General features: G+C 46.0%; 2 protein-coding genes across 2 annotated transcripts in view; one reads left to right on the forward strand and one right to left on the reverse strand.

The window, feature by feature from the left end:
- Tctn1 (tectonic family member 1) overlaps positions 1 to 11,164 on the forward strand; it is a 37,206-nt gene extending 26,042 nt beyond the window's left edge. The window contains exons 8-15 of the mRNA XM_017799726.2: positions 2,407 to 2,541; positions 3,380 to 3,505; positions 3,837 to 3,922; positions 4,993 to 5,133; positions 6,414 to 6,576; positions 8,930 to 9,049; positions 9,859 to 10,003; positions 10,887 to 11,164. Of these exons, the coding sequence (XP_017655215.1) occupies positions 2,407 to 2,541; positions 3,380 to 3,505; positions 3,837 to 3,922; positions 4,993 to 5,133; positions 6,414 to 6,576; positions 8,930 to 9,049; positions 9,859 to 10,002 (915 nt within the window). The 3' untranslated portion in view covers position 10,003; positions 10,887 to 11,164. The remainder of the gene's footprint in view (positions 1 to 2,406; positions 2,542 to 3,379; positions 3,506 to 3,836; positions 3,923 to 4,992; positions 5,134 to 6,413; positions 6,577 to 8,929; positions 9,050 to 9,858; positions 10,004 to 10,886) is intronic.
- Hvcn1 (hydrogen voltage gated channel 1) overlaps positions 10,850 to 12,148 on the reverse strand; it is a 37,996-nt gene continuing 36,697 nt past the window's right edge. Inside the window, exons 7-8 of the mRNA XM_008839399.3 lie at positions 11,776 to 11,888; positions 10,850 to 11,497 (exon numbers count right to left, since the gene is read on the reverse strand). Coding sequence (XP_008837621.2) covers positions 11,432 to 11,497; positions 11,776 to 11,888 — 179 coding nt within the window. The 3' untranslated portion in view covers positions 10,850 to 11,431. The remainder of the gene's footprint in view (positions 11,498 to 11,775; positions 11,889 to 12,148) is intronic.

Consider the following 12,148-nt stretch of genomic DNA (forward strand, 5'->3'; position numbering starts at 1 on the left):
GTGATGCACAATTTTTTTTTCAAGAGTGTTTCTTAATGGATACTAGTATAGTTTGTAATACACTATCTTATTGTAGAACCCACTGAAGTGACCCAGGTATAGCTGTCTGGTCACTTCATTGCCAGTTACTAAGTGTTTCCCAAAGAGTAATGGAGAATAAAACCCTTTGGGAATCATAGATTCCCATACTGTTCACCAAGGAGGCCCAAGACCATGGCCTTGTCACAGTCTCCAAATCTTCCCTTAGTTCAAAACTCATTTTGTCTACTGTGTCCCTCAGTCTCCCTGTATAAGTGGGTATCAAGTGTCCACAGAGGCCTAGGCAGGGATTGGGGGAGTACCTAGGAAGCCACTAAGATGATGGCACCACCATGTTGATTTCATGAAGTTTCTAAACACAAGCCTGTGCTCAGGGAGACATTTGAAAGGATCCAAACTACAACTACATTTCATCCTGCTTCAGGTGGGCCGAGCTCCATCATTTGGAGAAGCCTATTATGGTTTTAGGTGTGTTCCCAGCCTCAGTGCAGCCCCATTGAGCAGGGTGAGCTCAGAAAGCCTCTCAGCCTAGCCTTGTCTGCTGGTCCCTCTGAGGAACCCAGTGTGAAAGTCACAGAAAGACCTACCACATCCCTTCATCCTCTAGAGTACTTTGATTCTGCTTTTGCAAAGTTGGCCACTCTCAGAGTAGTGAGCCTGTCCATGTATATATTTAGACTAGTGTCCAGGTGGTACTTTGATTTCAGGAAGAGCTAGTTAAGTTAGCCCAGGGTTCTCCCCTTGACTCTTCAACCTATCAGGGCAGCTTCAGGTCATTGCATGATTGGCTTTTTTCCTGTCCCCACCCTGTCTTCAATGAGAGCTTGCCTTTGTTATGGAATGATGCCATTTTTCTGTACGTGGTTTTGACTGAGAGGACAATTGTAGGTTGTCTTGGTTGTGGGAGAGACTCATAAGGACTGCTTACCTTATCTTTAAAATGGCAACCTCCACACTTGCCAGTTTAAAATTATGAAGAGCTTGGTCTGTGGTTGAGGGCAAAGTTCAAGACAGTGTAAAGAGAAGGTGCTTTAAGCATTGAAATGGAGAGCCTGTGTCAGAAGCAGCTATCAGATGATGGCTTGTTGCTTTGTCACCCTGCTGATGATGGTCACAAGTGACAAGCGTGGAGTCTTCAGGCTTCCTGATTCTGCTTAAAAGGTTTGTCTGTCCCTGTCCTGCCATGATACTGCCACCCACTTAGCCAGTCACTCTGTTATGAGGTACGTGGGAGGTCATGTGTCTCCTGAGACCAGGGTTTGCTTAGGAAGGCTGGGGGTTCTAGCTGTGAATCCAGGGACTGGGTACAGAGATGTGGACTCACCATTGTAAGCTGTGTTTTGGAGATAAACTTGTCTCTGTGTCTGTACTTCTGAGTCTGTCTATGTGTATGCATATGTGCATGTGTATGTTTGGTCATGCCATGGAGTTATATGTGTGTGTTTGTAATATTAACATACCATATAATCTACTCCTTTAAAAAATTTTTTTTGTTGTTTATTTTTATTTATTTATTTGAGGCAGGGTCTTACTGTGTAACAGTGGTGGGTCTGGAACTCACTGCGTAGACCAGGATAACCTTAAATTCACAGAGATCCTCCTGCCTCTGCCTCCCAAATACTGGGATTCAAGGTATGCACCAACTGGCCTGGCCCCAATCTGACCCTCTTTGGTCCTGGGTTGTGAATCCAGTCCTCCCACATGCTGACCACGCTATCAAAGTGCATGAATCTATGGCTTTTAGTATTGTCACAGGTTGTGCTAATGTCACTGTGATCTAACCCAGCACATTTTTATCACCCCTGGAAGATCCTGTATCCATAGGGATCACTCTACAGTCTTCTCAATTCTGCTCCAGCCCCTAGTAGCCCATTTGTCTCTGTGTATTTGCCTGTGTAGACATTCCATGTCAGTGGAATCATGCAGTATGTCTGACTATTGGTATCTGGCTTCTTTCACTCGCATGGTTTCAAGACTTACCATATTTTGGCCTTGTAAGGACTTGATTGGGGGTGGGGGTGAGCTGTATTCCTTGTGTGGATGGACACTGTTCATCCTCATCAGTTGATGGGCGCTTGGATTGTTTAGGCAGCTATGAACAGTGCTTTGTGAGTTTCTGTGTGAGTATGTTTTAAAATTTGGGTTGTATCCATCCTGGCATTTCTCTGAATGTGGCATGTGTTTGCATGGAAATATCTGCCTTTTACAAATGTGGATCATAGTATGCACTGTGCTCAGCACCTGTCTGCCTCACTCTGGCAGTGTTATCACTAGAGGTTCACTTAGGTTTCATTTGCTTTACCTGGGTCACCTGTGTTGTAAGTAGCATGTAGTGTCTTCTGTAACCAAGGCTATCTTACCTCTCAGGTCCCCATCAAGATCCAGTCTGTCACTCTTCAGTCTCTCAATAAAACACTGACTCGGTTAGAAGGCCATCGCATCCTGCGGCCAGCTCTGGTCAACACTGGGCAGGATAGACTCTGCAGCAACGTCGTTCTTGAGGTAGGCACCAAGTGAGATTTGGTAAGTCCTGTCAGTCTGTGGCTGACTCCAGCCTCTTGACCTGCAGGAGGAATTGCATACCTTTGGGAGAAGACCCTGGTCTGTCTTGTGGTGGTGCTTTTCTTGGCCTGGCCTCCAGTTGCCTTTGCTGTCTCATCAGAGAACACTTTATGTGTCTCCACAAAACTAACACCTTGCAGTAATGCATCAAAATTTTGTTGTTGGGGACTACAGGGGTCTGTCAGTGGAAAGGAATGTTTGCTTTGTAAACATGAGTATCTGAGTCTAAATCCCAACAGCCAAGTAAAAAGCTGGGCATGCTTGCATGTACCTGCAACCTCAGCATTGGAGGGCAGAGACAGGTAGATCCTGAGAGCTTGCTGGCCGTCCAGCCTAGCTGAAATAGGGAGCCTGTGCTTCATTGAGAAACCCTTCTCAAGGCAGTGAGGCAGAGAATAGGGGAGGAAGACACTGATGTCCTGCTCTGGCCCCCGCATACGTATGTACTGACACACTCATATGCATGCATTACACACACTTACTCAAAACTCACTACATACATTTGCTGTTGCCATTGTTTTTGCTTAGATGCCTTTCTTGTGGAAGTAGGCTATTTACATTGTGCTTGGACTAGCTGATCTGGAACTTAATTTGAAAAGTTGGGCACAGAGAGGCTGAGATGGCCCTATCCTCTGGGATACTAAGGGAACATTGGAGGTATGATTGGACAACAGGGTGTGGGGTTCAGGCTTATCTGTGGCTGCTTGGTAAGGGTTGATGACATGGCCACTGAGTGGCAGTGGGCACAAGTGATATATGGAGCCCTGTTCTGTCCCAGGTAAAGTACAGCCTCACGTACACCAAAGCAGGCCAGATCTGGGAAGCCAGCCTCTCGCTCCTCCTGGGGACAATCAGCAGTGCAGTGACTCTCCTGCAACAGAAGTTTGAAATTCACTTTATTCAGGTAAGTTTGAGCAATTCTGTTCAAATATCTGGCTGCTAAGTTAAAAGAAATCCTAACTTCTCAGTGAAGCAGTCAGTTTAGAAGCATTGCCTGGCTTACCTTTGTCCTGAGTCTGCATTCATGGTGGCGTAGGGAGTCTGCATCAGAGCTGCGCCTTGCAGTTCACAGCATGCTGTCTTCCCACTCTCTGGATCCATTTATAGTTCAGAGCAGGGGGAGCCATTCTTTCAGTGTTGGGTACCTCCAGATCTTATTATGAGAAGTGCTGTATTCATGTCCCCTGTTCCCTCATTAACAAGAGCACACAGGACATCTCTACCTTGTCTTGCAGCTAGGCACCAAACCAATTCCTCTCAGTGGAAATCCTGGTTACGTGGTGGGGCTCCCGCTGACTGCTGGCTTCCAGCCTCAGAAGGGATATCCTTTTTTGGTTCTGAGTGAAAGGCAACTGCATGTGTGAGCTATGCTTCCCTTTATTGCCAGGGTCCTATGGGTGACCTGAAGAAGGAGATACCTGACTAGCCAGAGCTTCCTCTGGACCATGGGTTGTAATGGGAGTGGGGTTGAGTAGACATAAGTGCTTGGGAGGAAACCGTGTACCCTGATACCAGTTTGGTAAAAAGGATATCTGAAAGCAGAAAGATGGGATGCATTCAATTTCATTTCTTACCTTTTTTTTTTTGAGTCAAGGTCATGCTCTGTATCTCAGGCTTGCTTCGGCCTTGCTATGTAGCTCAGGCTGACCTTGAACTCATGATCCTCCTCGGTCTTAGCCTCCTGAGTGCTGGGATTATAGGCATGTGCCACCATACCTGGCCAATTTCATATTTAAATGGCTACTCTTAAACAAATTTAGTGGCTTTGAAAATTTGGATTTAATCTTTTTGTTTATTTTTTGCAGTATTGTGGATTGAACCTAGAGTTTTTTGTTTTGTTGTTTTGCCTTTTGGAGACAGGGTCTCACTATGTATCCCTGGCTGGCCTGGAGCTCACTATGTAGACCTGGCTGGCCTGGACTCACAGAGATCCAGCTACTTCTGCCTCCTGAGTACTGGGACTAGAGGCATGTGACATCACATCTGAAGAACCTAGAGTTTTAGGCATGCCAGGAAAGCAAAGCATACATCCCAGCCCTCTCTTTGCTTTTGAGACAGGGGCCCCAGTGAGTTGCCCAGACTGGTCTTGAGTTCACTCTAGTTCAGGTGAGCCTTGAACTTGTAATCCTCTTCCTCAGCCTTCTGAGTAGCTAAGATTTCAGGCCTGTGCTACCACATCTAGCTGGACTTAATTTTGAAGGCCAGTTTCCAGATGTGCTTTCCCAAGGTGAACCAGTCAGGGAAAGGAGACTTTTTGCCTCTTCCTGAGAGCTAGCCCAGAGGTGAGGAAAAGGGGATTGTGTCTCACTCATGTCATACAAGTGACAGTACTTTCTTCCTGGACAAGCTAGCTGCTTTTGCACTGGTTGACTATCCCTTAACAGCCCAAATGTCTGGTATTATTCAGACCACGAATAGGCATGGCCAACTTACTATACTTCGTAGTACACTCGAGCAGGACTGCCTCTCAGGAGAGGGACTCCGAGTCCCCGTGCTGTTTGGCTACAATGTACAGTCTGGCTGTCAGCTCAGGTGAGAGTGGCTGTGTCTACTGGAATTTGTGTTTCTCAGCAAAGAACCCCTCCCCATACACATACACTCTTTCTTTGTTTTAACCAAGCCTCCGCTAGCCAAACCACTGCAAATGTTTTCCTTCCCAAACATGGCAGAATACAAAGCTTTTCTATTTTATGTTTGAGGTAGAATAACATTTGAGTATTTAGCAAAACTATTTCCCCTGAAAGTCCTCCCTCTATTTCTGAATGTTTAACTTATACAGCACAAGAAAGCCAGTGAAAGGAAATGTGAATATCATTTGGGAAACAGGGTCTTGCTACATAGCCTAGGTTGGCCTCAAACTCCTGATCCTCCTGCCTCAGTCTTCTAGGTGCTGAGATACAGATGTGTCACATCTGACAGAGCCCTTTGTTTTTATTATTATTATTATTATTATTATTATTATTATTATTATTACTACTACTACTACTACTACTATTATTTTCGGTTTTTTGAGACAGGGTCTCCCTGTAGCTCCAGCTGGCCTGGAACTCACTATGTAGACCAGGCTGGCTTCGAACTCACAGAGATCCACCTGCCTCTGCCTGCCGAATGTTGGGAGTAAAGGCGTGCGCCACCATGCCCAGCACTTATTTTTTATTTTATTATTTTATTGAATCAGAGTCTTGCTGTGTATCCCAGACTAACTTGTGGCGTAGTCCAGGCTGGCCTTAAACTCCTAATACTCCTGCCTCAGCTTCCTGAGTACTATAATGGCATTTCTTGATTTTTTTTTCTATGTTTTGTTGTTTTTTCTGAGTTCCCACTCTGCACAAACACTGGCTGTTCCCCTTCATCTCCCTTCTCTACCCACACCCTTCCCACATCTCTTTGGGGTGACTTTGTCATTAGTTCGGACCAACATTTCTTCCTTGTGCTTCTATTAAACACATTCCTGCAGAATGTCTACCAGTGTCAGCCCAGTATGTTTGGGAACTGCCAAATCATGGTTAAACCACAGTTCCCGCCTGTGGGACTTTCCAGAGTCTTGTATGTGCCAATGCCTTTCAGGAGGGACAGGGATGTGGAGAGTCCACCATATTGCCTGGCTTTTAGCCACAGTGCCCTTCTTGTACAGAGAGGAATTTGGTGGAACACTTCAAGAAGCTGTTTTGGATGTCTCCACAACCAGGATGCCTTAGCATACGTCAGATGACTGCTACTCTGGAGAGGGAGAAAGGGTGGCAGTATTGAATCTGCTGTGCACAGGAGGCTGTCTGTGCCTCTGTCAATTGACCTCATTTTCCTTCCTGAAGACTGACAGGCACCATCCCATGTGGGCTACTGGCGCAGAAGATGCAAGACCTGCTGAGGGGCCAGAGCTTCCCCAACTATGTGGCTGCTTTTGGGAATTCCCAGGCCCAGGATGTACAGGACTGGGTTCCTGTGCACTTCATCACCCACCCGTCTGGTGTTAAGGTAAGGGGCAGGAGGTTGCTGGATACTTCATAGTGTGTCTTCCTCCACTAGGCAGGTCAGGTGGGTGGGGACATATCTGTGAGGGAGTAGGGTGACCGGAGCTGAGCTGGCTTTATTAGCTGATGGGCCCAAATTTTGGATATGATGCTGCCCCTTCTCCACAATGCCTTTCATCAGTAATTGTGAACCCGTTTCCTTAACTTTAAAATGGAGCAACAGCACTGACCTCATGAGTTTGTAGAGAGGGTTAAATTTGTTGGGCTTGTCAGGATCCAGCAGCCACTTCATAAACTGGAAGTACTACTGAGCAGCACTCTCTTACTGTGGATTGAGACAGCCCTAATCCAAAGATCTGAAATCCAAAAGGCTCCCAAATCTGAAACTTGCTGAGTACCAGTATTTCACCAATGGAAAATTCTATATTTGGCCTCATTTGATGATTATAGTTAAAACTTGGGCCTATTGAAAATAGTAAGTTGCCCCTAGGCTGCATGTGTGAGGTGGATATGTTCCACTTTGGTGAATTTCTCAGTCATGATGGCTACAAAGATATTCCAAAATCTGAGAAATTCAAAGCACTTCTGTCTCAAACATTTGGAGGTAAGGGATGGTCAGCCTGGACTGATGTTAGTGCTAACAAGCCTCCCCCAGGCATCTCATAACGATTGAGCGTGAAACCTGTCTCGGGGACTAATTGCCATCCACACTGCAGGTTCCATCCCATGCTTCCTGGCCTCTAATAGCAGCCCACACATGAGCACTTTCAATTCCAAAGTTCCCAGATAGTTTAATGGGAGATATCCTACAAATAGGTTCCTGATCACATGTGACTCCTCCGCCCACCTCCTTCTTTGTCTTATGAGGGAAGCGTGGGTTGTCTCCTGCAGAGGTGTGCTTTCCATCTTCTCCCCTAATTGCCCAGGTTTTTCTTGTCACAGCTTTTTCTGGCCTCTCATTACCAGCATTACATATTAATAGTGGGGACAGGGGAGGGCACAGTAGGGAGAGTAAGCTCATTAACTCTCCGCCCAAAGCCAGGGATGGGATCAGCCCCTGTGCTCTGCTACTTAGTCTTGGCCCAGCTCTGCCACAGTGAACCCAGGAAATGCTCTTAGCCTCCTGGCACTGGGTGAAGACACCAGTCATTAGTGCCCATGGAAACATGCCTAGGGCATCTGCTCACACCCTCTGCACCTGTGGCTTCTAGCAATGGGATATTGGCAAGACGATTCAAAGACAAGGTTTCTAAAAGACACTTGCAAGCTAAGGAATCCCATTAGTGCTTTTGGCAGGCACCAGGTTAGCAGGCCTTCCAGCTTTTCATGCCCTGAGACATGTATTCAGAGAAATATATGTAGAAATGAAAACATACAGGAAAGTACCATAGTTGAGTGGGCTCCTCATTCACCTGCTGTGCAACATCCACAGTGATAGGAGGAAGATCTGGAGGACCCACTGCCCATTTTAATTTGGGGTGCCCAAGCAAAAGTCCTAGGGCAGAGGCAGCATCCAGCCTGAGCTCAGGCACCCTCTCCTCCTGCCCACCAGCCCCTACTCACTGCAAGTAAAGCGGTCATCTTTGACAACATACAGACACTGACTCTGGCCCCAGATGTTGTTATCTTTTTTTTTTTAAGATTTTTATTTATGTGTATGAGTGTTTGTCTGCATGTATATATGCGCACTATGTATGTATGTGTATCGTGTTCATGTAGTGCCCATGGAGGCTAGAACAGGGCATCAGATACTCTGGAACTAGAGTTATAGACAGTTGTTAGTTAACCACCATGTGGGCGCTGGGAACTGAACCCAGGTCCTCTGCAAGAGCAGCCAGTGCCCTTAACCTCTGAGCATCTCTTTAGCCCCCAGCTATTGTGTCTTAATTGCCAGTTGGTGAAATTAGATAAAAGAATGCTTAAATTTCCTCTCAGTGCACTTTAACATGAGATGTAATTACATTCAATTTCTGTTAGATTCTCTCATCTCTTTTCCCCCGTCTTTGGCCAGTTTCCAGAAGCATCTCTGAGGTAGATGTGGACAGGTAGAGGTCCTGAAGGTCCTAGCCCTGGGTAGTGGGACTGCCACAACTCCACAGTGAAATGGCCTCTTCAGAAGTAGGAGGGGATGGAATAACTATCTCCCTAGGTGGTGCAATATTTTTTGGAGCACCGAGTGCTTTAATAATCCATGTTCTGTCAAAGCTATTTGTACCTGAACTTCTATAATCTATTCACTCTTGTATTCAGAACATTTTGTAATAAGTGGAACACTTTATAATTAAAGCTCTCAACTACAGATTGAGTTTGACTTGAGTTTGTGTAATATTCAGGTTTAACTGAGTTTTCTCTTGCAGGGCTCTTGCCAACTCCCTGTAGCTTTGGGTATTGAAGTGAAGTGGACTAAGTATGGGTCTCTGCTGAACCCCCAGGCCAGAATAGTGAATGTCACTGTCCAGCTTGTCTCCATTCTCGAGGTAGGCCCTGCTGGCAATAGTATCTATGGGCTGCCTATCCAACGATAGGCATGTGTTTAGTGCTCTCAACAACCGGGGCCAACTCCCAGCTCCACACCCAAAGAAATAAATGACAACAAAATAAAACAAAGGAACAAACTAAGGCATAAGTCTATATGAAAGATAAGTGTGACAGGAAAAATTTATTACGTAGTACCAAAGATAATTTCAGTTTGGATTAAAAAAAAAATTGAGACAGGGTTTCAAGACTGGCCTTGAACTCTTGGTTGGTCCTCATGTCCCACTCTCAAATGCTGGGATTCTATAGGTGACTGCCATGACCGGTGGTTTTTTGGTGTTTTTATATAAGCTTTTTTTATGTAGCCCAGACTGATCTTGAACTCATGATCCTCAGTCTCCTGAGTGCTTGTGCCATCATGCCTAGCTACAATTTTGAGTATTAAGATATTAGCAATCATTCCTTATTTAACTTTTACTTAGAAGTAAAAATTCTCTGATGGAAGCTGGGCATGGTCACGCCCTCCTTTGATCCCAGCACTCAGGAGGCAGAGGCGGATCTCTGTGAGTTTGAGGTCAGCCTGGACTACATAGCAAGTTTCAGGCCAGCTGAGGCTACAGGGAGACCCTGTCTCAAAAAGACAAAAAGGAAATTCTCTGATGGAGGTTTTGTTTATATTCCTAATTCCTGTGAGTGTTGAACCGTGGTGACAGTGCTGTTGAACAGCTCACCTACACATACCTGCCAAACTCATGAACTACTGTGGATGACTAAGGAAGATGAAGGCGCCAGCTCTGTCTTTCCATTTTAGCCCCTTCCAGGACCTGAAAGGACAGTCATCATTTCCACTGCAGTGACATTTGTGGACGTGTCTGCTCCTGCAGAAGCTGGCTTCAGAGCTTTGCCCACTATCAATGCCAGGCTGCCCTTCAACTTCTTCTTCCCATTTGTCTGATGTAAGTGGCCCCTGAAGGGGCTTGAGCCCACCCTGAAGGTCTTCCCTCTGGAATTGTGGGCACATAGGCTCCAAGTCCTTGGAGGACATTAACTTCATTGTTTCTCTTCCTTGGTGGCACCCGAAAATCAACACTCTGCTCCCCTCCCACCTGCCTTTTTTCCTCTTGGAAACATCACTCTGCTGGGTTGGGGTTTGGGTTACTTCTTTCCAGCACCCTGCACACACAGGTCACAGGCAAGGCCATGTTGCCTCTGGGGAGGTAAAGAGAACAGACCCTGACACAGTAATGCATAGAGGATCTCCCCAGTGTTTTGTCTCTTGTTTTAAGGGGAGTTATTTTCTTTTTTTATAAAAAAAAATATTATTTTTATTTTATGTATATGAATGTTATGCCTGTATGTATGTAAGTGTACCTGTGTTGTGCAGTGCCCACAGAGATCAGAAGAGGCCATCAGATTCCCCTGGAACTGGAGTTATGAATGATTGTTAGCCATCATGTAGGTGCTGGGAATTGAACCCGAGTCCTCTGTGAGAGCAGCCAGTGTTCTTAATCACTGAGCCATCTCTCTAGCCTCAAGGGGAGTTATTTTCAAAATGTTCATTATCTCTAGTTCAGGTTTGCTAAAGTCCTGTTCAAAGAAGTACAAAAATAGCAAAATAGCATAAAATTAAGTGCATAGAGCACAAAGCCTTATGCGGGATCTTTCCCCAAAGATTATGCTAATTACAGGGCAGACTAGGGGCTAATTGCCATTTGTACACAGGGCCCTGCAGTGAGCTGGCTCTTCAACTGGTGGGCTGGTATGGGCTGCCACTGAGGAAAGAATCTGTAGGAGTGCACAAGGGAAGGAGAGCACTTATTTTATACATTAATTGTACAGTAATTGGGAGAAATGCTGTCGGGGACAGAGCAAGAGGGAGCCACCCAGAAGCTGATGGTGCAGCTGGATGGTGCAGAAGAATAGCCTGGGTGCCAGGACAGCTCCCATGGGAGATGTGGCAAGAGAAGCTGTGGACCAGCTGGTAAAGAAAGGTTTTCTAGAATGGGCCAGTGCCGAGATGCCAGCTTTTCTTTGCTTTTTTCAGAATGTGCTTGTGAAGAGATGAGTTGATCCATATATGTGGGAAAGTGATGCAATTAAATTATACATGCCAGTAACTGTCCAGCTTCCTTTGTTCATTTTTGGCCAAGAGTGGAACATCCAGTGTTGAGAAAAGATGGCTATGATTCCTTTGCTGCAGGCAGAGGGAGTGGACAGGTGGCTCTGAGTCAGACCAGGGAGGCAGTAGAGCTGCTGAAGACCCATGTCCTCAGTGTCCATGGGATGCAAGGTGAGGCAAAGGTGAGGTGGAGGAATTAGACTTCTCACCATGCAGTTGCTTTCTGGCTACAGCCCAACTTCTCTGGGTTGGAACTTCTGGATGGCTAATTCACATCTGCAAGAAGTCCATTCTGTCTCAACAGCTTGTTGAGTCTCTCAATTTCTTGTTCCTATTACAAAAGCAGACAGATACCAGCATTGAGCTTCTGAGCCACACTGTGGAATTCAGGCTACCGAGGGGCTCCTTTGTCAGGGAGGGCCCTGGCCACAGTGACAGCAGGAACGAGATGCTCAGAGGAGGGACTGAGCATGACCAGGAGCACATGCTTAAGCTGAAAGACCCAGGGAGATGGAGCCATAGAAAGGGCTCCAGACTAAGCCCAGTAGGAGCAGGAGTAGCACTGTACTGGAGGGGACAGCAGCAGGACCCATCACCAGTGTGTCTCACCTTCTCAGAGCAGCTGAATTCCAGGTGCTGGATCTTGGTGGCCAGTTGAATGTTCATCTGCTTTAACCTTAAGATCTGCCTCTCAGAATGCGTCTTCACTGAGATAATGATACCTGAAAGAGAGTTGAGGATCTTGGTGGTACTGAGTTCTAATTTAACAGCTCAAAAGAAAAAAAAAAGATTTGTAGTCTTAAAATGTTTTTCAAAGCTGGGTGTGGTAGCACATGCCTGTAGTCCCAGCACTTGGGAGGCAGAGGCAAGCGGATCTCTGTGAGTTCAAGGCCAGCCTGGTCTACATAGTGAGTTCTAGGACAGCTGGGGCTTCAGGGAGACCCTGCTTCAAAAAGACCAAAAAAAAAAAAAAAAAAAAGTT

Source organism: Nannospalax galili, unplaced genomic scaffold (assembly GCF_000622305.1).
Source record: "Nannospalax galili isolate Female #2095 unplaced genomic scaffold, S.galili_v1.0 scaffold218, whole genome shotgun sequence".
Classification (NCBI taxonomy): domain Eukaryota; kingdom Metazoa; phylum Chordata; class Mammalia; order Rodentia; family Spalacidae; genus Nannospalax; species Nannospalax galili.